Raw genomic sequence first — 24910 nt, 5'->3', positions numbered from 1 at the left:
TTGTGCAGTTGGAAATGATTGGGAACTCCTGCGCAACAAATCCATTCCCCTCCCTGCTCCCCAACCCCAAAAGATAAGGCTTTTTGCGATAAGGAAAGTGACTGGAAAATGCACTGGAAAGTGTGAGATTAACACTTCATTTGACACAATGTCATCTAACCTCCCTGCAATTAAATCAGAGCGAACACTTATTAAACAGCCAGCATCATGTAATCTTCCTGGCAAACAGATCGGGATGAGTGCTCAATAAAACAAGTCATCTGGAAGCACCCCAAGATGATAAAAAATATAAGATAAAAAATCAACAGAATTTAAACGCAGAAATGTGTCAGAAAATTACAGATCTGTGTAATAAAGTAAAGGTAAAGGGACCCCTGACCATTAAAGGGACCCCTGGCGAACCAGAGCAGCGCATGGAAACGCCGTTTACCTTCCCGCCGGAGCGGTACCTATTGATCTACTTGCACTTTGACGTGCTTTTGAACTGCTAGGTTGGCAGAAGCAGGGACCGAGCAACGGGAGCTCATCCCGTCATGGGGATTCAAACCACCGACCTTCTGATCGGCAAGTCCTAGGCTCTGTGGTTTAACCCACGGCGCCACCCGCGTCCCTTCAGATCTGTGTAGCCTTGCCCAAACAAAACATATCTTCCAGGGCCCCACTCCTGATGATGATGAGAAGGACCCACAAATGAAGCAGGGCTGGCTTAATACATTTCAAAGTAAGCAAAACAATATACTTCAGTTTCAAAAGAATTGTATGGAGTCTGGGGGAGAGAAAGAGATCACTTAGTCCAGAGCCTAAAATTACCTAACTACACCAAACTACACATAAGGGGATTAAAAGAATCAGATCCACTAAGTCTCTAAAAATTGCACCATCAACTTTTGATTGTAGGGAAGACAACGGCCCTCCCCGGTGGTCTCCCCAACACAGAGAGAACATCTGCCTGGCCCAGGGCTCCTCTTGATGTACGTTTCAAAAAATATTCATGGGATTGCTAGTGGCTGGGTGGGTGCACCCCCCTATGCTCTCAGCAACCTCTCCCCATGACTTCCAGCACCAGAATAAATTATGTGCACGTACATACACACTCGCATAATACACCCTGTCTAATTCAGCATTTCTGGTTGCAAATTGGCATAGAATTCCAGCATCTTCTTGGCAGCACAGAATATTGACAGCTGTCGATGACTCTCACCTCATTCATTTCTCATGGCAAATACGTTCCTTAGGGTCAAAAGGGCTTCAGGCAAAGTTAATGTTCTTTCCACCATCACACAGACACACATGGCCAGTGCTTTTTTTCCTTTAAAAATTGTTTACTCTCATTTTCTGACTCATATTGATATACTGCCCCTCAATGGAGCCAAACTTAAGATTCACAAAATGTTTAGGGGTATGCGTACGCCTGCGTTACCCCCCCCCCCCGAAAAAAGCACTGCATGTGGCCTTGGAATAATTTGAGCCAGGGCCAAGAATGCCAAGGACTGATTCTGGCAATCATATTGTGTTTGGGACTTTTGTGGTTGATTTTGTATTATTTTGTCTCCATCCTGTAAACCTGAGACTCTGTGACTTTATGGTGTACCATGGAGGACCCACTAGCCAGCCCAAAAGGGAGAGAGATCAGATGCAGACTGGAGGGTATTACTTCCAAACAGGCTTGAGTCCTTTCCTAGCACCAGTTAGAAATAAAACAAAGGTAGTGGAGGGTGACGCGGGTGGCGCTGTGGGTTAAACCACAGAGCCTAGGACTTGCCGATCAGAAGGTCGGTGGTTCGAATCCCCATGACGGGGTTGCTCGGTCCTTGCTCCTGCCAACCTAGCAGTTTGAAAGCACATCAAAGTGCAAGTAGATAAATAGGGAAGGTAAACGGTGTTTCCATGCACTGCTCTGGTTCGCCAGAAGCGGCTTAGTCATGCTGGCCACATGACCCAGAAGCTGTACACCGGCTCCCTCGGCCAATAAAGCGAGATGAGCGCTGCAACCCCAGAGTCAGTCACGACTGGACCTAATGGTCAGGGGTCCCTTTACCTTTACCTTAGTGGAGGGTAGAAAGCACCATGGAAGTGTAGTTGTTAGGAGTGTCGGACTAGGACAAGTAGAGCAGGGTTCAAATTGGCCATAAAGCTCAATAGGTGACTTTGGGCTAGTCAGGATCTCTTCTTAGCCTGATCTACTATACCTTACAGGGTTGCTGTAGATGTAAAATAGGGATGGGGTGATGCATGTATACCACCTTGGGCCCCTTGAAGGAAAGGCAGGCTATAAATGCAATAGATAAATAAAATAGCTCTTAAAAAACTCTCTTTACATGGGTTTGGTCCTCCTGACTGGTAGATATTCTTGGGCTAAGTTGCTGCTACTGGAGTGGACATTTCTCTTTACATCCATATTTCTGCTCTTCTTTGCCAGTAAAGAGTTAAGGCTTCCAGCTCTTGCTTGCCTGCTTGGACTATTATCCTTTTGAATCTATTATTTCCTTCTGAAGGATTAGTGAAACTAGGGCTTTGGCTCAGCCACTTGCCAGACTGGTTTTTCACCTTTCTTTCTTTCTTTCTTTCTTTCTTTCTTTCTTTCTTTCTTTCTTCTGTATTTCTGTGACCTAGTCTTTGTTTTGAGGGTACTAATTTCCTCTCCAGTTTAGCACGAATCTTCATTTCAATATTGGAATAAATAATTATTCTCTCTCCAAGACTGTCACTATTTTCAGGGGGGGGGATTTAGTGACAAGATGGGCAAATTCAAACTGCACAGTTGGTTGGGAGGTCATGCACAACAAATCTGCTTCCCCCAAAGGATTGGGCTTTTTGCAACAAGGAAAGTGACTGGAAGATGCACTAGAACATGCGAGACAACACTTGCTTTGACCTTTGACTTCCCTGCAAAGTGCAAACAATCAGAATGAATGCTCATTAAAAAGCCAGTGTAGTCAAATCTTCCTGCAAACAAATCAAGGTGAATTCCCACTAAACAGGTCATCTGGAAACACCCTCACTGAATTGTGCTAGCAGGTCTTTCCAACAAATGGAAGACACCCTATGTAGAGCAGAAACAAACTGGGATGTGTGTGTGTGTGTGTGTGTGTGTGTGTGTGTGTGTGTAGGAATGGTAGATGCTCATGGTAGATGCTCATGCAAATTCTTCTAAATTGAATCTGCTTGCAAATAATCAAATTTATATCAATGCTCAAATTATGTGGCGGGAGGAAATGTGGGGTGCCTAATGAAATCTACAAGTTCCCTTGATCTCCTTCCCAATTTTATCGAAATCATGCCCCCTGTAGCCTTCAAAAATAGTATCTAAGAGGGCTGTCAAAACCGGTAAGGTGCCTAAGGTTAGGAGTAGGTCGGGATTCCTAACTAGCGATGCAGCCTGAATCTTACAAAGCCTCCTTTATTCCAAAGAAATGTAGTCGCAATTAAGCGCCATTGATATGTGGGGCTTAATCAAAAGCATGACTAATGTTCTCTGGGTTTAATCCAATAAGCATATGTAATGGATTTGGCAAGTTCTAATAGGCATACTGTAATGCCCTGTTTTGAAAAAGTCTGCTACCTTCTTTTTAGACTACAGATTCCTTCCGATTCTGATCAGGTTGTGAGTGATGCTGTGTGTGTAGTCCAGGCATAGGCAAACTCGGCCCTCCAGATGTTTTGGGACTACAACTCCCATGATCCCTAGCTAACAGGACTAGTGGTCAGGGATGATGGGAATTGTAGTCCCAAAACATCTGGAGGGCTGAGTTTGCCCATGCTGGTGTAGTCAAATGGCACCACCCTCCAAAAGAGGGAGATATCAGCAGGCTTGGGAGAAGCTAGGGGTAAACCGGCCCAAAGAGAACTGAATATGCCTGCTGGTCAAGGAATGCTGACTGACTGTTGAAGGCAGGGAGGGGGGACAGGATGGACTGAGTGGGATTTTGAACAGGGTGTACTACACACTGCAACATTTTGTTGCAGGACTCACTTATAGGACAGTGTTATTTGCAGTAGCCTTTCAGAACTTAAGGCTTAAATATATTCAGATAACTGCCATGTTTTTCAAGGGTGATCACCTGATTTGGAAACAATGGTGAGAATGTGAGATTTGGATTGGTACTTGGTACTTTTCGATTATTTTAACTCTCCTGTGTGCTATCAACTGTTTGTAAAGAATACTTTTATATGGCGCGCAGTACATGTGACCCAGGGAGCCCTTTGTGTTTTGCACAAGTTTAAACACATGGTTTAACTTTAAACAAATAAGTGAAACAACTGGAAAGTTATTGTTTAACATTAATGTCATCACAAAAGCTGTACATTTTAATATTGTTGCAAAAAGAGACGGCGTCCCTCAGTCAAATTTGAAAACCTTGAAGGTCTTCAAAATTCAAAGGAATTTGAAGTAAATAATGTGTTTTGAGTGTCTTTTAAAGTGTATTGATTTGTATGCAGGGGGATTATGGAAGAGACAGGTAAGTAGTGAATTAAAAAAAAAAGATCTGGGAGTGAACTCTGTCTAGAAATTATGCCTAATTCCGTCTGTCTGGAAGCCTGCTTCCTAGTCCCAGGTTTGTGGGAGTTCGCTGCAGGTATTCAATAGTGAGGCTCACGTGCTCAGAGCACAGTATTTTCCCCATACTTTTCACTAACATGTTCACAGCTATCAGTGTTAATCGGTAGCAGACAGCCGTTCTGGTCTGATGTCACAACAGAACTGGGCAGCCTTGGTGGGCTTTAGCGCATAAGAAAAAGCAAAAATGCAAAAATCTTTCCCTAGCATTAAATTTTTAGGCAAAGGGGCGGGGAGAATGAGAAGCTCTGGCTTCTGAATTTCTGCCTGCTAAGCCTTAAGGGCCGATGCTAGAATAAAAGTATTATTAATGGGATTAATTGTGGTTTGGCTTAAATCTTCACCCCATAGCCAACCCTTTCAAGGCTGATCTTGCTCTCCACTGAAGGGATCTGGTTGATCTTAATTCTAAATGCCACGCGGATGAACACGTCAGTACTAACCTAGCACGCACGCAGGAACATGCGCATGATGCTCAGCCTGCGGCATTCGAGCGCCACCTGCTGGCAAGCAGCTGCCACTGACCCTTTTCTCTCCCGGACTTCCCCTTCTTCCTTATTAGTAAATTCCCGCCAGCCAATCAGAAAGACGGGTGCGTGGCCTTGTTACAGCTCCCTCATTTGGTTTCGCAAAACGGGTGGTCGTTGATTGGCTGCGGCGGGGCAGCCCTAATCCTGCGTCCGTGCCGATTGGCTGCCGGTGGCGCGGAAGGCCGGCGTTACGAAGAGGGGGGCCGGTAGCACTTTCACGTCGGACGCAGTAGAGACCATGCAGGTGGGAAAGACCATTTCATAAATGAAGCGGGGGGGAGGGTAGGGGGAGGCGTTGCTAAGCGACCAACGGCTTCGCGTGGTTGCCAGGATCCTCCCGTGGTTCCTTCCCGGGCGGGAGTAGCCCTGACTCCTTGATCCTTAGAAAATTCCCTTTTCCCAGACACAGCCACCACACCCCGGTGCTTGTCTCCAATATGAAAGGCACAGTCTCTTTCCCCTGGCAGCCCTTTCTCCTCATCCCAGGCGTGCAAGGAGTCTTGGGTGCAATTTCTTAGCATTTGGGGGAAATAAGAGTGCCTTTGGGTGCGTGCAGATTGCCGGACTCTGCACATGTTTAGAGGCATTCCCTTCTTTAAAAACAACTCCAGAGTTGAGCTCTACCTCAAATTATGCCACTGCCACTAACTCAAAAGACCTCATTAATTAGGGAGACACTCCTACCACCACCCCCAACAAGTTCTCAAAACCTTTCTTAGTTTTGTTGTACTAACCCTATTTATCTTGTATGTTATTCCAATCTGCACCCTAATTTAATTATCCCCCCACCCCAGTATGATAATTCCCTGTGCATATCGGAGAATGTGATGCTAATGCCCTCATACCAAAATGAAGGTCCATGCTGCTTTGTGGAAGTGAGTTGTGGGTAACTTACACCTGCCAGGAGCTATGCCTCAACGAATTCCACATGCCAGGAAGATTTTGGACACCACATGGCAGGACAGAGTCTCAAGATGTGTTCTCCCAGTGGACACACATGTCCCATGTGTGTTTAAGACAGTATTTTTCTAAACGCTAAGAGTTCTCCATGTGAACACACTATGAATGCATTGGCTGTATAAAGTCAGAAGCATCTCTGCTTGTCTGAGAGTTAGGAGAGGATCCGATTCAAACTGCTGGTTTTGACCAGTTATGCCCTAAACTATTAGTACATGACATACCTGGAGTTCCACATCCATTCCTGTGTTCCACTGTCGTCTCTTAGTCTACTAAAAGTAGTTAGGAATTATTGCAGTTTTCCTATGCATAACGTAGACCATTGCAACCGTTGTCTTTTTAAAGTTCTTTCATAACTGGAGCCAGGGTTAAGCAGGTATATGCTTATTTTAGATCAATATAACGTTTTAGTAAGTTAATATATAATTGCATACTGGTGCTTTTAGATTCTGGTTTTTATATTGTTACTTTCAACCAGGTCTCTAGATGGTGTGTGTGTTTATGTAGAAATTCAGCAAGTCAATAAAGTAGATGACTTCATTGGTCTTTTGTTTTCCTTGGGACTTCTCACTCTCTCTTTGTATTTCAACAGGACTATCAGAACCTGCCAATTGACATACAGACTAGCAAGCTGCTTGGTATGTCTCTTCTCAATCATATCAAAAAGAAAGGAGGAGGGGAAATGGAGGGCAGCTCTATCTTAAAGTTGCTGGGCGGTCACTTTTTAAAAGGGCGGATATTTATTTTAAAACCCTGCCCATTACAGTGAAGTAGATTCCTTGGGATAGGAAGTGGCCCTCTCATGTGTTTAATGCGGCTGCTTCCCTTCTGTAGATTGGCTAGTGGACAGAAGACACTGTAGCCTGAAATGGCAAGGCCAGGTCCGCACTGTCCGCGAGAAGATTGTCTTGGCCATGCAAGACATGCCTGAGAATGAAGAGATCAAGCAGCTTCTCTCTGGTTCCTGTGAGTATTTGTGATAGCTAGCCATGGGGGGAAATTCGGAACATAGGAAAAAACCATATGCTCCATAAGAGTTTCAGACAGGGAACATTCCAAACCCTATCTGGATATGTGGTTCTTCTTCATTCAGATTTCTCAGCGCTGAGCACATCAAGTGCCTGGGATTTTCCTAGCCTTTTGGGGGGAAAGAAGATGAGACTCGCAAAAAGAGACATAATTCATCAGAATCTCACAGTCCTCTTCTCTCTCTCTCTCTGATTGCAGATATTCACTATTTTCACTGCCAGCAGATTGTGGAAATCCTTAAGCGGACAGAAGCCTCCACGAAAAACATCTTTGGCCGTTACTCTTCTCAGCGTATGAAAGTGAGTGAGCATGGAGGGAAAGAGTTACATCTCTGATTAGCCACTCTTCCGGATAACCAATTTGTTTTGTTCTTACAAGTCTGGCTGATGAAGCATTGAACGAAACAGATTGGTTATCCGGAAACTCTGTTCCGGCGATTTGGTGACAGATTGTATATATCAAACTTTTGAATTATTCTACCGCAACTGGTGAAGAAGATTTCGAGACTTTGGTTGTAATTTCTGATCATTTATATTAGTCTATAAATAGTGTTTAGTGCCATTGTTATTGGCCATCGTGTTCTGTTATATTGTTCAGCTTGTCTATATTGCAACACAGGGGTCTGTTTACAGATCTCTACCATGCTGGCTGGGGCTGATGAGAGTTGACAGGTAAAGTGTGCGTATAAATGCATGTATTAATGGAAGCAACACACAAAATGCATTGAATTAGGAGAAGTTACATTGTAAAAATGGGTATATTAGATAAGACTGCTTACAAAAATGTGCATATTAGGAGAAATTGACGTTGAAGAATTTTCATGGGGACCTCTTTTGGGGGGGGAGGGGGGGACTCACAAACTGATGTGGAAATGTAGAAAACTGAATTTACAATTAAAAAAAAGAGAGAGAATGGAGAATTACCATATTCCCTAGTTCCTACTCATCTCCCCTCTCTTATCCTGTCTCATTTTCCCAGGACTGGCAAGAAATAATATCGCTGTATGAAAAGGATAACACCTACTTGGGTAAGACAACCTCCATGTGTAGTACAGAGACACATGCACCATCTGGACGTAGTGTGTGTCCATAGTGTGAGAAATAGCGATAACTCATTTCTGTGAGCAGTTTTCTGTGACCAGGGTCCTTGTCAGTTTTGTACTTGAACTCTTTATACCACTAAATATCCTCAAAGTAGAACCATAAAATTGTAGAGTTGTCCTCTAATCCAACTTCCTGAAATGCAGGAATCTCAGCATGCAGTTCCCCATCCAACTTGAAACCATATTGGACCCTGCTTAGCTTTACAAATATGCTAGCATTTTTATTACTGCACCACTAAGAGGTGCTACTATTGTAGTCTTCCTGCCGGGAAAGTAGCAAGTACCAGTAGCCACTTCCCCTTATAACAAGTGCGGAGAACCTGCGCCTTCCAGGTGTTACTGGACTCCAACTCCCATCAGCCTCAGGCAACATGGCCAATGGTTAGCAATGATGGGAGTTGTAGTCCAGCAACTTCTGAAGGGCTGCAGGCATCCCCTCTTTGCCTTCCTGGATCAGACCAAGGATCTGTTTAGCCTAGCACTCTGCCTTCCACAGTGTCGCAGATAGATGGCTGTAGAAAGCTCACAAGCCAAGTACAACGTGGAGAGTCATTCCTTCTTTGTCACAGCACAGAAATAGAAAGATTCGGAAGACTTGGAAAACAGCAAACTCAGGCTCTAGTTCTTATAATGACCAGCTGGAATGGAAAGGCAGCAATATCTAGGCAACACAATGACCACGTACATACACAATAGACAATCTTTATAGAATTCCTTCAAACCATAATAAGTACAAAATGAAATCTTTAGTCTCTTTAAATGAAGCAAGGCACCAGACTTTGTACAAAGTTTGGTACCTCGCTTCATTTAAGGATTGTCTGTTGCGTATGTACATGGTCATTGTGTTACCTAGATATTGCTTATGTTCTCTTTGCAACACAGGGGTTTGGAATGGAAAGGCATTCAAGGAGAGGAGGAGCCAAAAGTTGCTGATCTCTTAGCTCAGTGGCCCTGCTTCCCTTCTCTTCCTCCTCCTGCTACAGCCTGGTGTAATGATAGCAGTGAGGTGGCACTTGATGGCAGGAGAAGCCTGACGGAGCTGACATCTCAGCAGAAACGAAAGTGGCTCTGCTTCCTCTGCTGAAGCCTGATGTACTGGATAAAGCTTGTCCGTTAGAAATGGGGTGCAGGATTTTATAGGGTGCGAGTTAAGCCGCGGTGAGCTACCCTAAATCCGCTAAAATGTGCACGCAACACTCAACCTGCAGTGTCTTTTCTTCTTCTGCAGTAGAACTGGCCAGCCTCCTGGTGCGGAATGTCAACTACGAGATCCCATCGCTCAAGAAGCAGATCAGCAAGTGCCAACAACTGCAGCAGGAATATAGCCGCAAGGAGGAGGAGTGCCAGCTGGCGGCCGCCGAGACGAGGGAGCGCTTCTACAGCTCCTGCAAGCAATATGGCATTACGGTACAGAGCGCGCCTCTCCCCTCAAGTCCCACCACTCTTAATCGCTTTTGCGATTAATGGCAGAATGCCAGTCCTGGTCAGAGCCACAGAAGTGCCCCTCAAACCCTTTTTGCTGCCTGAACGATAGCATGGATGAGTACCTTGCTAAGGTGCACAGCTCAACATGTGGACATGTGGCCCCAAGCCGTTTCCTGGCTGGCAATCTGAATGGTTTGTCTTTAAACCCAGCCCTGTTTTGCAGCCAGCGCTGCCCAGGCGTTCTGTCAAAATAACGCGATCTGTGCCTTGAAGCTTCAAATACTGCTTTGAAAATGAACAGTACTAAAGAAAATCAGTGCAGGTGTGATTGTTCTGCGATACTTTCCTCAATTTGCCTCATTCATTCAGACTCAGTAGTGCCTAAACTATTTTAACTGGAGATGTTAGAAGAGAAATGATGGGAAGCTGGGCTTAATCTGAACCAGGCCTTAGGCCTGAAACCCATTCTCAGCCCTAGCAGAGAATGGAAGGATATAAAGAAGGCTATGTTTCTGAGTGCCTTTTTCTCATCGCTTGGTGGCCATTGCAAGACCCTGCAGATCTAGGTTTAAGGAGAATGACTTCCAGGTTATGGAGCATTACTTCCAGGAATCTTTGAGTATTTCTACTCCTATCGAGAAGGAATAGAGGGGATTCATAGGTAATATATAGGAATATAAATTCTAGTCCTCAAACGCTGAAGCATCATGTAGACATTGCCTGTTTTCAGATATATTTTGCCAACATAACGGCTAGGAAATTGCTTTTCAACAATCCAGACCAAGCAGAATTATGCTGTGCACAGAATCTCAAAGGATTAACAGCACCGTCTTTCAGTTTCTCCCAGCACTGCCATGTTCAGCTATCTAGCATATCTTTTCCTCTCTGCATTGTACAGCCTTATTGGTCTGTTGGTTGTTCACGTTATTTTGCTTCATATTATTGAGATTCTGGACTTCCAGTTCTTTTTTTTTTTTAAAGCAAGTTTCTATACTTTTTGGATAAAAATTTGGAAATGTGCGGGCAGATTCAGAAGAAAGCTCTGAAACCTTCCGGGGGCTTGGACAAACTTTCTCTTGAGTAACAAAAAGTCTTGTAGCACCATAGAGACTAAGAAATGTATTATGATGTAAGGTCTTGTGAACCAGAGCCCACTACATCTGATACAAGCCTCTTGGGCTTGCTGATCAGAAGGTTGGTGGTTCGAATTCCTGCAATGGAGTGAGCTCCCATTGTTCTGTCCCAGCTCCTGCCAACCTAGCAGTTCGAAAGCATCCCAGTGCAAGTAGATAAATAGGTACTGCTGTGGCAGGAAGTTAAAGGTGTTTCCATGCACTCTGGCTTCCATCACGGTGTCCTGTTGTGCCATAAGCAGTTTAGTCATGCTGGCCATGTGACCCGGAAAGCTGTCTGTGGACAAATGCCGGCTTCCTCGGCCTGAAGTGAGATGGGCGCCACACCCCATAATCACCTTTGACTGGACTTAACCATCCAGGGGTCCTTTCCCTTTTTTAAACATTTACATCTGATGAATGGAGTGTGATCCTCAGTTGTCAGTTATAGATACACATTGATTTAAAGTGGGGCAGGGAAAAGGGTGAATGTAAAGGTTGGAGTTTAAGTGGCAGTGGGATGCAGAAATATAGTCTGTGTCAATTCAATTAGAGCTTAAATGTATGTAAAACAATCCTTCACAGCAGCAGTAATTTGTGAGGACACCATCATATTGAACAGTCTCTGACTGGTCTTATATCTCTGTTGTTTTCAGGGGGATGACGTACGCCAGGAGCTTCTGGCTTTGGTGAAAGACCTGCCATCACAGCTTGATGAGACTGGGGCTGGTGCCAAGGGGCTTTTGGAAGCCATCAACCTATACCAGGCCTGTGTGCAGTTTGTGTGTGACAGGTAGGGGCTAGTAAGCTGAGAAGGTTCTAGAATTCCCTTTTTTGCTTTGCATGCCAAAGGTCCTGTGGGTGTGACGGGGGTGCAGTCCCCAGAATCTCTGGTTTAAAAGGATCTGAGAATGCAGGATTGTGAAGGAGTGCTGCCTGAACCCTTGAATTGCAGCTGCTGGTTGGAGTAGACAGCACTGGGCTCAGTGGACCAATTGGGGTGACTCACTAGGGCAACATCGAAGCATCCAGGACATGTAGCTGGCAGGGGTCGGGGAGAACTTTTCTTCTGGTTGCATTCCCTCAGAGGTCATGGGCCTCATGGCTGTGGTGGGTGGGGTCAAAGCCCAAAGTGGGCAGAGCCCAGAGCCAAAAGTGGGTGGGATCTGCAACCTTGCAGGATTCCATAGCAATTGATCTCTGCCACCATCTTCTATGCAGGGCTGCTTTCAGTTTGCAAGTATAGGCAGCCACCGATTTAGGCGTAACCAAATGACTCACGATCGTGCACATGGCACCGAACCTAGAAGTAGCCCTCAAATCCCACAAAGACATCACAGAAAGGTTGTGTGTATTTGAAACTGTGGGCAGCATTAAGATAAATTCAACAGTGTAAATAAGTTTTGATGGGTATAATAATGGAATACTGAATGGTTTCGTTTATATAAAATATGCAGGGATTTATGTTTTGCAAAATGAACTGTGGAAAGAGAGGAAGGGACGTCATTGATATTTTAAGGTTGTTTGAATGAATATTCTAAAATGTAAAACAGAAAATTTAATAAAAATTATGGAAGAAATAATAATAAAGGCGTCACAAACAAGAGGCAGAGCAGGCCTACGAGTGCTCCGCCGACGGACACAGGGGTCTGGAACATAACCCCCGTGCAAAACGAGGATTACCTGTATTCCCAAGAGTCAAGAGATATTCTCTAATTTGCTAACAGCAGCAAGTTGCATTCACTATAAGGCAGTGTTGAGCCCAGGGACAGACGTCTTGACTGCCTGCATTTGCTTGCTGATCTCTTGCCTTCCAGTTCTGCAGAGCAGGTTGTCCCCTTACTGAGGCATGTGCAGGCTCTGGGCAACACCACTGTGTACGAGTGGAGGCGAGGGGTGAAGCCAACCGCAGTGGAGCGGCCAAAGGCTGCAGAAGTGAAGGAAGCTGTCGAGGAGGATGCGGTATGTCCATTTGGGGAAGGGGGTCAAAGTGGGTGCGGTGGGATGTAAACAGTTCGTATCCCTCTGCCAGCGGGTAAAGGTAATTAACGGAGGGCTCATCCAACCCATTGCTTGCTTCGGACGGCAAAAATACAGTGCTGTCGTGCCTATGTAGGGAGCATTCTGATTATGGAATAGTGTCAGCCTATCCCCACACATTTGGGAGTAAACATAAAAAGGTAAAGGGACCCCTGACCGTTAGGTCCAATCGTGGCCGACTCTGGGGTTGCGACGCTCATTTCGCTTTATTGGCTGAGGGAGCCGGCGTACAGCTTCCAGGTCATGTGGCCAGCATGACTAAGCCACTTCTTGCGAACCAGAGCAGCACACGGAAACGCTGTTTACCTTCCCGCTGGAGCGGTACCTATTTATCTACTTGCAATTTGACGTGCTTTCGAACTGCTAGGTTGGCAGGAGCAGGAACCGAGCAATGGGAGCTCACCCCGTCGTGGGCATTCAAACCGCCGACCTTCTGATCGGCAAGTCCTAGGCTCTGTGGTTTAACCCACAGTGCCACCCGCGTCCCTAGGGGCTAAGCATAGGAACGCACAAATTGCTTTGTTGGATCAGGATTGTGTTTTCTGTCAGCAGATTGACTGGGGTGACTTTGGAGATGGAGCAGAGTCGGCGCCTGCCCCTGAAGTAGTTGATTATGGGATCTCCGTTGGAGAAGGAAGTGAGGAGATAGACTGGGGTATTTCTCTGGAGTCAGATGCCCAAGTGAGTGTCTACCATATCTGCCTGCCTCTATATGCAGACAGCACTTGCATTCAGTTTGATTGTACATGTACAGGCACTGTGGAGACGAGCAGCTACAGTGCTATGATACTGTTACGTGTCACCCCAATCTCTTGAATGGTGAGAGGCTTCAGGGGTGCCTGCGCTTTACCCAGGGCTCAGTTTCCTTGGAATGAAGGTCAGTGGAGACTGTGGTGTCTTTAGGATATATGGTTTAATTGACACATTTCTACAACCTGAGCATAGGACGGAGGGGCTCACAGCATTAACACTCCCATAGAACTTAGGTTTCGAAGGCGGGAGTCCCAAAGTCCAGCACAGAGCAGGCCATATATCCCTCTCTGCAGCTTTCTAGCATCCAGCTTTGACTCATGCATAAAACAACTATTGTTCTTCTGCATAAGTGGCAACTAGGTGAGGGATGTTGGGGAAGTCTCACCCATTTGTCCTATGGCACAGAGCAACTTCTTTGGATATGCTAAATTGTGGTACTTAACTAGCCAGCTGAAGCCATTTCTTTGTTAGAGGAACTGGTTTGGCAGTCTTCCTCTTATGCATTCTACCCTCACAGATACAGGGTCCCCAAAACTGGAAGGGACTCAGGGTATCATCCAGACTGACCCCTCACAACAATAGTTTATAACCATTACAGTGGAACCTCTACTTATGGACGTAATCAGTTCCGGAAGTCCGTCTGTAAGTCGATCTGGGTTGCTGGTAGAAGCGCCGTTGTGTGCAGGCGCATTCGGCGACGGCATGCATTTGCGCATGTGCAGATGGCGGCAGCCGCTTCTGCGCATACGCAAATGGCAGAAGCCACTTCTGTGTGTGCATGAATCACAGCAAACCCGGTATTTACTTCTGGGTTTGCCGTGGTCGCAACTTGGATCGGGCCCAAGTAGAGGCGGTCGTAAGTAGAGGTTCTACTGTATAAGTCAAGAACATATTTTTAAGACGTTCCTTTGCAAATGTATGGACCAGAAACTTCACACACACACACACACACACACACACACACACACAGAAAAAGAAAGAGAGAGAGAGAAAGAGAAGAAGACTGTGGCCTGCCTGTTTGATATACTGTCATATATCGTGATCACAGCTGTTCTGACTTCAGGCATCCATGCAGATACTAGTCACAGAAATATTCCCCTTCTACAGGAGAGCAGCACTGCAGCCATAGACTGGGGAGATGGGAGTGATGACGCAGCTCAGATCGTGGTGTTGGAGGCTGGCAGTGAGGGTAAGCACCTCTAGCGCCCCCTTTCTGGAAGGAGGTGAATATGCACACACGCTAAAAAGGGCTGGGGGAAAATTTGTCGGGAAACAAGGCTAAAAGTCTGATAATGAGCTGCGTGAGGCAATTGGAAAAGTGGACTCCATCTCAGGACTCCTGCAGGACGTGGCGAGTACCACTTGTTGATTTGTAAAAAGAGAGTTTCTGGGGATCAGGTCTGTCTGGAACCACACCTCTTGGCACAGAGTCCTTGCTCTTTGACCCACTGATTCTCCTCTAGAAATACCCTCTAGTCCAGGCTTCCTCAACCTTGGCCCTCTAGATGTTTTTGGCCTACAACTCCCATGATCCCTAGCTAGCAGCACCAGTGGTCAGGGATGATGGGAACTGTAGTCTCAAAACATCTGGAGGGCCGAGTTTGAGGAAGCCTGATCTAGTCCATATTAAGTGTTTCTACCTCCACGTCCAAACTGCTCTCTAAAGTGGAAGCAAGTGTGAGCAAGGGGGAAAACAGCAAACCATGAGGGCAGCTGTGGGAGGGGTTAAGTTTCTCTCCCTTCAGCAGTTCCTCCTTGGCAAATAAATATAACAGGTTGTTTTGTCCTGAGTCAGAGGGAGTGGGGAAAAAGGGGAACAAAGCATACACAAGAGGGCGCTGTTGGATATGTGTTTTCTGCTCCTGCAGTGGGATTCTTGCACACAAGCCAGCCTGTGTTCACCCCAATATACTCTTTCCTGGTTGTATTTGTTTGATTTCTTTTTTTCCAGTTGTCCTTTGTTGTCTTAGTAGTTCCCCTCCTTGTGCATTAGCGGTCCTGACACCTTCCAGTTGGTTCCAGTTATACTCTCAGGCAGGCCATTGTCCTAGCTCCAAATAGTGGACTGCAGCAGCATCCCTGTTTGCAAGTAGGTTTTCTTTTGCAAGCATATTGAAGCTGACCATCTAAAGAGAATGGCAGATGAAATTATTTGAATATGTGGAATTGGCAAAGATGACAGCGAAAATTAGGAATCAGCCAAACCAAAAGTTTAACAAGGAATGGGATGTTTGCAGAACGTATTTGAAAGAACATTGTTCCCACATGAAATTTTTAACATGCTTCGATTAACTATCAAAATATAATATCTTATGTTAGAAATACACAATTAAAAAAATAGTTCATGCTAAGTCAAACATTATATAATAGGCAGTTACTAAGGAATCAGAGGACCCATGTGGAGGTTGATGGAAATCACAACATAAAGAAGAAAGTGATCTTATGTTTATGTAACAATCAGTGGCGTAGCGTGGGGGGTGCAGGGGGGGCCGGCCACACCGGGCGCAACATCTGGGGGTTAGGGTTAGGGGGCGCAAATCCACGGGTTAGGGGGCGCAAATCCACGGGTTAGGGGGCGCAAATTACTTGCCTTGCCCCGGGTGCTGACAACCCACGCTACGCCACTGGTAACAAGTTTTTTTTGTATTAGATGTTTTGTTTATTTTTTGTTTTTGTTTGTTTGTTTGTTTTGTATAGTGTTGTTTGGATGTTATAAAACTAATAAAGAGTAATTGGAAAAAAAGTAAAAGTTAACATTTTAAAACGAGAAAACTGAAAGGATTGGAGGCTGCTGGATTCTGGATTCTGATTTATATTATTCTAATTCTGTTTTATATGAGGCAATTCCTCATAGCAAGGGAGGAAGAATCAGTGCAGAGGCCCACTTGCAAGTGCATCTATTGTATAGTTTGCCTCTTGAAACGGCAGCCTGGGTTGGCTTGGCATTTGGCACTCCTGCCTGCCGTTGTAGGTGGGGAAATCAAAGGCAAGATTGGCGAGTCAGTTCACCTTCTGCGTTGGTGCATCAATCACAAAGGACTTTGCCAGGAAGTTAATACTTTTCAAATTTGGCACTGACTTTCTCAGGATAAAGTCTGGAAGTTGCGTCTGAGTTAATGGTACTACCCAGGACCAGGTAAAGACCGCAGCAGCTCTTTCCAGTAGGTTCTGGGACATGCAGGGGTGGGGAACAAGGGAGATAGCTGACAAAAGTCTCCACATCCCATGCTTCTAGGCCCAGAATTTTCAGATGCACCCCTGACTTGTGGAACATGGGTGTGAGGATGGTTCATGGCAGTTGTTGCAAGTAAGAACTGAAAGCAACTCACTGGTGTGCTGCCTTGCCCTGATATGTGGAGAAATCCTTGCTGCTGTATAAAATGCTGCCCCATTATTACTTAAGAATTGGACCCTTAGCATCTTCCCTATGACAACCTGGGATTGCCTGTTATAAAAGAACTAACAAAATCAAAGTTCTGCATTTTAAACCTAGTTCGTGTGCCAAGGAAAGCTAGATTCTGCAACCTGGACAAATGGTGCAGAATTAAGCATATTTGCATGTATTATTTGCTTAATCTTGCATCATTTCCTCTTGGTTTTCCCCCTAGCTGTTGAGAGTGGAAAGAACTCTGTGGTCTACTGAAGTCTAGCTCATGTCACTGGTCTTGTGGTTTCTGAGATATACTAGGTCTTTCGCAAAATTTCCAATGGGGTTTTGTAGCTATAAGGGCTAGCTGGCTGGTTGTGTTTTTGTTTTGAGATGAAGGCTGCAATTCTCAGGATGGAGGATTCTGCGTCCAGCACCAAGTCCCCTCCCTGTGCAGCATTTCCCATTTGCAAATCCTGCTGATGGTGTGGAACAGTATTAAATTGTAACATCATCTGATTTTTAGCCTTGTTTCCCAACAAGTTTGGCCCCGACTTCCAGAATGGGGTCTTTCCATTCTGTTTCTATAGGGTGGGAGTTGAAAAGTAAAGGAGAAGCTGAATTGTTACTTTAGAACTTGATACGCATTTGTAAATGAAGTCTATGAAATTTATTTATAAATGAAATCTACTTTCTTCCCCCTCCGTTCTCTGCATCCAGCGCCAGAGGGAATTGCACGAGGACCTGATGCTCTCACCGTCCTGGAGACACCAGAGACCAGGAATCAGTTCATTGATGAGCTCATGGAGGTAACAAGAGCTTATGCAGTGCTAAGTTCAAACCAGGGAGACTCTGTCACCTTAGATGTTGTTTGACTCCAACTTCCAGAGGTGCTGAACCCCAGTGCTGAGCCAAAGGCCTGTCAGCTGGGAGATGCCCCCTAAGCCGGGATGCCAAGAGACAGATTCCTCTGAAGAAGTGGCCCTCTTTACACCAGGGACCTTGCTGTCTCCGGCACAGGCAATGCACAAGGCAGGACTAGCTGAGAGAGGATGCAGAGCTAGGTTGCAGGCCATGGGACTCCCCCTTTAAGGCTCTCCATTCCGCAGGAAAGATGAAAAGCTTAGGAAGGATAGTTTGGCCAAGTACGGTAATTCGCCTGTGTGGAGTTATCTATGGTCCTGAAATTTAAGCCTGTCTCTATCTGCCAAGTGACTCTCAGGCATCAGTTGTGCCCCATGTTCAGGGCAGGACAGCTGCATCCGATCTCATGTGATTTTGAATACAGTTGTACTTTGGAAGCCGAATGCCTTGCGAGTCAAAACGTTTTGGCTCCCAAGCGCCACAAATCCAAAAGTGAGTGTTTCGGTTTGTGAATGTTCTTTGGAAGCCGAACATCCGACCACAGCTTCCGCAGCTTACGATTGTGTGCAGGAAGCTCCTGCAGCCAATCGGAAGCCACACCTTAGTTATCAAACATTTTGGAAGTCGGACAGACTTCCTAGAAGGATTCCATTTGGCTTCCAAGGTACGACTGTGCATCTCAGTCCTCTGAAACATCACTTCTAAGACTTGTCTGGCACGGTGGGAGCAGGGTAGAGATAACAAGACCCAAGAAACACAAGTGGTTAATTTCTAAAATGAGATGTCATGGAGCTCAAGCTTGGGTGGTGCCATCTGAGCTGGAAACTGGAAAATGAATGGGAGGTAGCTGGCCTTCAAAGACGAAGGTAGTTTTCTGCACATAGGATCGTAGAATTTTAGATTTGGAAGAGACCTCGAGGGTCATCTAGTCCAACCCCTGCAATACAGGAACCTCAATTAAAGCATCCATGGCAGGAAGCCATCCAATCTCTGCTTAAAAATCTCCAGTGAGTAGGACTCCACCACCTTCTGAGGGAGTCTGTTCCACTGTCCAACAGCTCTTATTTCCTGATGTTTCTTCCTGATGTTTAGTCGGAATCTCTCTACTCACTGGAGATTTTTAAGCAGAGATTGGATGGCTTCCTGCCATGGATGCTTTAATTGAGGTTCCTGTATTGCAGGGGTTGGACTAGATGACCCTCGAGGTCTCTTCCAAATCTAAAATTCTACGATCCATTGGTCATGTAGATGTACAAAGGTGTTCTTCTTTATTGCTATACATATTCCAGAATCGAGCCTTGGCTCTGTAAAGAGCCTTGAAACCTAGTAGGATTTGGTTCAGATGAATCCCTGAGAACTGTCGGCTGTTGTGACCCCCACTGCCTTCGTCTTTGTTTTGAAATTGAAGGCTTTTTGACAGGCAAGTGTTTGTGCCCTGCTTTCTCACTGCCCTATGTCTCCTCCTGTCCCTCCCTCACCCACCAAAAGCTGGAGATATTCCTTTCCCAGCGCATTGCTGAGACAAGCGAAGAGGCGGACATCCTAGCTGTGAGCCAGTTCCAACTAGCGCCAGCCATTCTGCAAGACCAGACCAAAGAGAAATTGGAGGCCATGGTTGCAGTCATCCACAATCTTCTTGGCCGGTTGACCAGCTTGAGAATGCAGCATCTTTTCATGATCCTTGCCTCCCCAAGGTTGGTGAACTTCTCCTTCCTACATAACTCCTCCCCTTGGGTCAGACCCTCCCTTTCGTAGCACACACAAGGAACCCTTTCTTACCCTTGATGGGCTGTAAAGCAGACAGATTTCTTTTTGTCTCTGGTCCTGACCGTAACTGTGCCAGTTATTTGTATAACGTCATTCTTGTTTATAAGACCCAATAAATAAAAAATTAAAAAAAGAAAAACCAGTTCAGGGCCCAAGATTAATCCCCCTTGGGTTGAAATGGAGGAGCGACAAAGAAAAGATAGGTTGGAAGACATGGAACGGGGATTTCAGTGGTATGGGGCTTGCCTTAGGGAAAACACAATTTTGTAGTACGGTTGAAAGTTGGAATTGGACATCGTTGGGAAAAACCATTCAGGCCTCTGGTGTTTTATTACTGGAGTTTCTGTGACCTGCATGGTCTCGTGGGTCTTTTTTAAAGTCCTTCATGGGGAAGGTTTCATTGTACGTTTTTGGTGGGAGAGGGGAGGTTTCATTGTTTTGATTTGGTGCATCTAAAATGCATAACTGCCTGTCTTGATCCACTCCTATCTGTGTGCGTTTGCTGTGTGCCGCACCTTAGACAACAGAAGACGCTATATTTGTGTGAGAATCTTTGCACTGCGGCACACCCTCTTCCCTTTGAATCGGCTTCTTACACTTCTGCTCATCTGCTAAAGCACAGTCTGGAGGCAGTACTTTGCCGAGACTCCTTTTTAAAGAGGAAAACATGCTAGAAGGGAAATAAGTTCCATTCGGTCAAGTGGGGCTCAGTGTTCATGTAAACGTACTTGCTTGGCGTTGGAGGTTGAGCCAGATGTTCTTTTCAGTCCGATGCCAATCCTGTGATACCAGAATCTCTGAGTAGGATCAACATGTGCAACATGTACAACATGTCCTAATTGCTAAAAACTGGAAAAAAGAAACTGTGCCAACAAAAAGGGAATGGCAAGACAAACTGTTAGATTATATTGAACTGGCTAGACTAACAGAGGCAATTAGAGATCACACTGGACAAGAGTTTCAAAAAGCATGGGGGAAATGCAGAGAATACTTCACAAAAGAGTGCCCTAAAATACATACCTGGACTTGTTTCGATTAATGTCTGCAGGAGACTTTGTGGATACTTAAGTTATAATTAGAAAAATCTTAATAATAATGCATAAAGGAAACAGTTTATAAGAAGTAAAAAAGGAGGCCAGATACATGATAAAGGAAGTCTTTTATTTGGTTGTTTGTATTGTTGTATGTTATGCTCACTGCATGTTATGTTCACGTTTAATGAGGGTGGATTTCTGTATTGGGGGGGTGGCAGGGTTTATGTTTTGTTGTAAATAAAATTCCAATTAAAAACAAAACAAAAACATGTGCAGTGCTTGAGGACTGCAGTGGACAAGAGTTTGCTTGAAGGCTTTTCATGGGATTCTCTTGGGCTTCAGATATGTGGACCGCGTGACCGAGCTCCTCCGCCAGAAGTTGAAGCAGGCGGACCTCCTCCTCCTGAAGAAGGACCTGATGGTTCAGAAGCGGCAGGAGGCACTGGAAGAGCAGGCCAGCCTGGAGCCAAAACTTGACATTCTTGTGGAGAAAACCAGAGAGTTGCAGAAGCTGGTGAGTGCAATGGAGGGCACAAAGAGCGGGGGGGGGGGGGGGCGGTTCCCACCTCCAAGTCCAGCTGCGCTAAGTCCTGTAGGCCACTTCCATTTCAGAGGCACCAGAACACAGGGTGCCTGCTGACCGAGTGCGATCCAATGCTGTTGTAAATTGCCTTGGATCAAACCCACAGTGGATTGCATGTGGAGGGTGGGGTAAATATGAGCAAATATCACCCAGAGTTTGCAGGGAAGAACTGCAGGTAGGATTTTGCGTGGTCTGGGAGTTGGGCTTAAGTGGTCTACAAGGCTCTTCTCCATCCATGCCATTCTCTATGTATGTAAGCCGCAGGGTTCGTTTCTTTTTCTTAGGAAAACGTGGTTTCAGTTTGAATCAAAAGACGGGGGGTGGAGGGAGCAAGGCTTCTGCTGGTTTTTAAATATATAGATATATATATATAAGTATTATTATTTTATTGAAGTTCACAATAAATCTGCAATAACCAATAGGTTTACAATGCTGTAAGAAAATAACCAACTTAAACAAAGTACACTAAACGGATATCAACATACAACTGTACATTTCCATTGTATTTACTATACTGTTAGATCTGAGAAAAAATACAAATTTCTCCATAAATTTATTTGGTTGATTTGCTCATATTCTCCTATAATGGGTTGGTATTATTATTATTATTATTATTATCATCATCATTATTACTACCGCTACTATTATATTTAAATTTGTATACTGCCCTATACTCGCAGTTCTCAGGGTGGTTCATTTGCACCAAAGTCTAAATCTTTTCATGCTCCCCTCCCCCGCCCCCAGTTCTTGGCTACTATTATTTTTGCTGCACAAATCAAACTGGTTACCGCCTCTTGATCACTGTCTGTGATAACATCTTTTAAGCTCTCATGCTGTTTTTTAAATCTCAAAATGTATTTATTTATTTATTTATTTATTTATTTATTTTGCACAAATTATCCCTTCGGGACACAGCTATAGTACAACCAAAGCTGAGAGCCACGTTCAGCTGAAGGACAACCCACTTAACGGCTTGCTTTTAAAGACTTGCGGTTCCTGAACATTCACCTGGCAACAAGCATGTGGTCTAATGTGGGAAATGGACCACTATAGATGTAAATCAGTAACTCCCAGCCTGGGTACCTGCGTACCCTCTATAGATCAAAGCAGGAAGGGTTGGTGGGTCTGAAGATCTGTGCAAACTACAACTTCAGTTTTCTCAGGTGTGAAGGTGCCCAAGGAATAGCTTCCACGTTCCCTCTATGGCTGTGTGCAACTGCAGTACTGGCATGGAATTACAGCATTCAATGCACAGTTCTTAAAAATCTCTCTCGCTCTTTCTTTTTTGATAAAAACAAACAAACAACGAGTTTCTAGAACTTGCGGCTACGCTATAAACTTGAAACTAATAAGGGTGATATCTGGGGTTATCCCAGAAGCTGAGGAGAAGTAGTAGTTTGGATTTGATATCCCACTTTATCACTACCCTGAGGAGTCTCAAAGCAGCTAACAATCTCTTTTTCCCTTCCTCCCCCACAACAAACACTCTGTGAGGCGAGTGAGGCTGAGAGACTTCAGAGAAGCGTGACTAGCCCAAGGTCACCCAGCAGCTGCATGTGGAGGAGCAGGGAAGCGAACCCAGTTCACCAGATTACGAGTCTACCACTCTTAACTACTACACCACACTGATTCCCACCCCCACCTCCCATAACAGGACAGTCACACAAAAGCTGTGTTTCCTTTTGGTATAATTTTCTGCAGTTTGGCTTCGGGGGGCCCACTGACAATGGGTATTCTGTCTTTCAGATTGAAGCAGACATCTCTAAACGGTACAACAAGCGACCTGTGAACCTGATGGGTGCCTTCGTCTGACTCCTTCTCCCCACACGCAAAATACACCTTGGACGTCCCTTGTGTGGTTGCAGCAGATGGCGTCAACCACACACCCACAACCAAAGGGAAGGGAGGCCAGTTGGTCTTCAGATTCCGGGAGCAAGGGGCGGCTGGTTGGGACGGCTTCCTGGACTTGTCCCGCATAGAGCTTTTCATGCTTATTAGCAGATCCCTGATGGATAAATAAAGCTGCTGTCTCCGTTCCAATTCCGGTGGTAATTCCGGTGGCCAAGGAAGGTACAAGATTCCCCAGAGACACACCCCATCTCAAACCTTTCCGTACACCCTAAGGAAACCAACTGCACCCACTAATCTGGTAACAGTGACCCCGGGCATGGCACTCGGTCGTGGATCTTTGCTTGGCCTTGGGATAGACACTGCAGCTGTAGGAGAAACCTCAATACTGGCGAGTTGCACACACTGTCCCTCAAACAGCACTGCTGGGATGCAAGCCCCTTTCACAGGATTCATCAAACTGTAGAGGGACTATGAGTGTCATCTATTCCAACTTCCTGCGATGCAGGAATCTTACGCTCGAACCCACAAGCCTGAGATTAAGAATCTCATGATCTACTGACAAAAGCTGAGGAACCTTTTTTTCCAGTTTGAGGGCCTCATTCCCTTCTGGGCAACGTTCCAGGGGCCACATGACAGTGGTGAGGCAGTGCATCAGCAAGAGTAGGTGGAGCAGGGGATGTAAGTTTTGTGGAAATGTTCAGGGTGGCAGGAGAGGATATATGGTTTATTAAATTCCTTCCTAACTTGCGCTAGCAAGTTCCTTTACTTACCAGAGTTTACATTCTGCTTCTCACACACAGCAGATAACTGGTTGCAGGCTCGTGTGAGCCTCTCACTATTATACAATTCAATCTGTCTCAGACTGAATTGTATGTTCCTGGTAAGTTCCCTTGAATCCCCCTTAAAAAGAATAAAGACGCCACAATCTTACTTAAAGATGATAAAAGAAGTTTACTCACATCAGTTCACAGTTGGATTCCTGAAGGTAGACTTAGTTACAGATATGTACATGTAGAGCTACCCCATATGGGGGAATTAATCCCAGTGCTCCTGCTAGCTGAGAGCTAGCAGAGCAGTCCTAGCTAAAACCTGGTCAAACGAAGAAGGAAGTGAAAAAAAGAGAGGTGTGCTGCGTGACTCGTTCTTTCGTTACCTGGACAGGTAAGGTCACGCCCACCTTCTATCACATGCAAAAGGAAGGATGATTCAGCCAGGAGGAACAGGAAGTTTCGACTGGCTGGACCAAACATTTTCCCGCATGTCTTCTCTAGCAGTACAAGGAATGTTGTACTTGACTGCCTCTCATGGATCACATCCCACAAGTTTTACCTGCGCATGGCAGGCCAGTTCCCCACTTGCATAGGCCTCTCTACCCTCCGTCCAGCAAAACAAGAGGCATGATCAAAGTTAAAGGGCAGATTCTAGCCAGTTGTTCCCTGCCACTCAGCTGGCTCTGCCCCTTAGATCACTCTGTGGGGCTGCTGAGTTTGTTGCATTAGCACACATTTACAAAGTTTGCACGCCTAAACATGTAATGTGTGAATGGCTGCTGTATGTTTTTGGAAGTCAGAGCCTGCCCACAGCCTTGGGGCAAGAGGTTTGTGCCGAGATGCCTCCTGTCCTTGCATGCTTCCCTGACGTATCCTCCAGACAGGGAGTAGGACAAATACTTGTCTTGTAAGCATCCCTTTTCCATTTGGTTCCACCAGCAACCCAGCTTTGAACAACAAGAGCATAGTAACACATATTATATGTAATATAAACCAGTCCCTCCCACTTACCCACCCACCCACAGCTGGCATCCAGGAAGTGGCTGGGTCAAGTAAGGTAAGGATGAAAGACGAGGTGGGCAGTTGTGCCAATGGATAGTTTCTCGTCTGGCCTTGGATCTGCCCCCATTGTCTTTTAGCCTGGCAGAGGATACCACCCCTTCTATCC

General features: G+C 45.4%; 1 protein-coding gene across 2 annotated transcripts; it reads left to right on the top strand.

Moving 5' to 3' along the window:
* The first annotated feature begins 5224 nt into the window (after nucleotides 1-5224).
* On the top strand, nucleotides 5225-23161 carry CDK5RAP3 (CDK5 regulatory subunit associated protein 3). 2 transcript variants are annotated; one of them, XM_053361677.1, is made up of 14 exons: nucleotides 5225-5332; nucleotides 6638-6683; nucleotides 6880-7011; nucleotides 7273-7373; nucleotides 8053-8101; nucleotides 9405-9583; nucleotides 11370-11506; nucleotides 12531-12675; nucleotides 13306-13434; nucleotides 14614-14695; nucleotides 17594-17682; nucleotides 19226-19431; nucleotides 20881-21052; nucleotides 22868-23161. In XM_053361677.1, the coding sequence occupies exons 1-14, from the start codon at nucleotides 5327-5329 to the stop codon at nucleotides 22931-22933; spliced, it is 1539 nt and encodes a 512-aa protein (XP_053217652.1). In that variant the 5' UTR covers nucleotides 5225-5326; the 3' UTR covers nucleotides 22934-23161. The 2 variants fall into 2 exon arrangements, with proteins under 2 accessions (XP_053217652.1, XP_053217651.1); XM_053361676.1 differs by lacking the exon at nucleotides 5225-5332 and adding an exon at nucleotides 5901-5963.
* The last annotated feature ends 1749 nt before the right edge of the window (nucleotides 23162-24910 follow it).

This window comes from Podarcis raffonei, chromosome 13 (genome assembly GCF_027172205.1).
Source record: "Podarcis raffonei isolate rPodRaf1 chromosome 13, rPodRaf1.pri, whole genome shotgun sequence".
Taxonomy (NCBI): Eukaryota; Metazoa; Chordata; class Lepidosauria; order Squamata; family Lacertidae; genus Podarcis; species Podarcis raffonei.
The sequence above is the reverse complement of the archived record's forward strand: the minus strand, read 5'-3'. Positions and strand labels throughout refer to the sequence as shown.

Excerpts from the sequence above, each read along its gene's own strand:
- CDK5RAP3 (XM_053361676.1), top strand. The coding sequence starts at position 5,916 with ATGCTAATGCCCTCATACCAAAATGAAGGTCCATGCTGCTTTGTGGAA. Across the intron at positions 17,683-19,225 it reads TCATTGATGAGCTCATGGAG|CTGGAGATATTCCTTTCCCA; the intron begins GTAACAAGAGCT and ends ACCCACCAAAAG. Across the intron at positions 21,053-22,867 it reads CCAGAGAGTTGCAGAAGCTG|ATTGAAGCAGACATCTCTAA; the intron begins GTGAGTGCAATG and ends TCTGTCTTTCAG.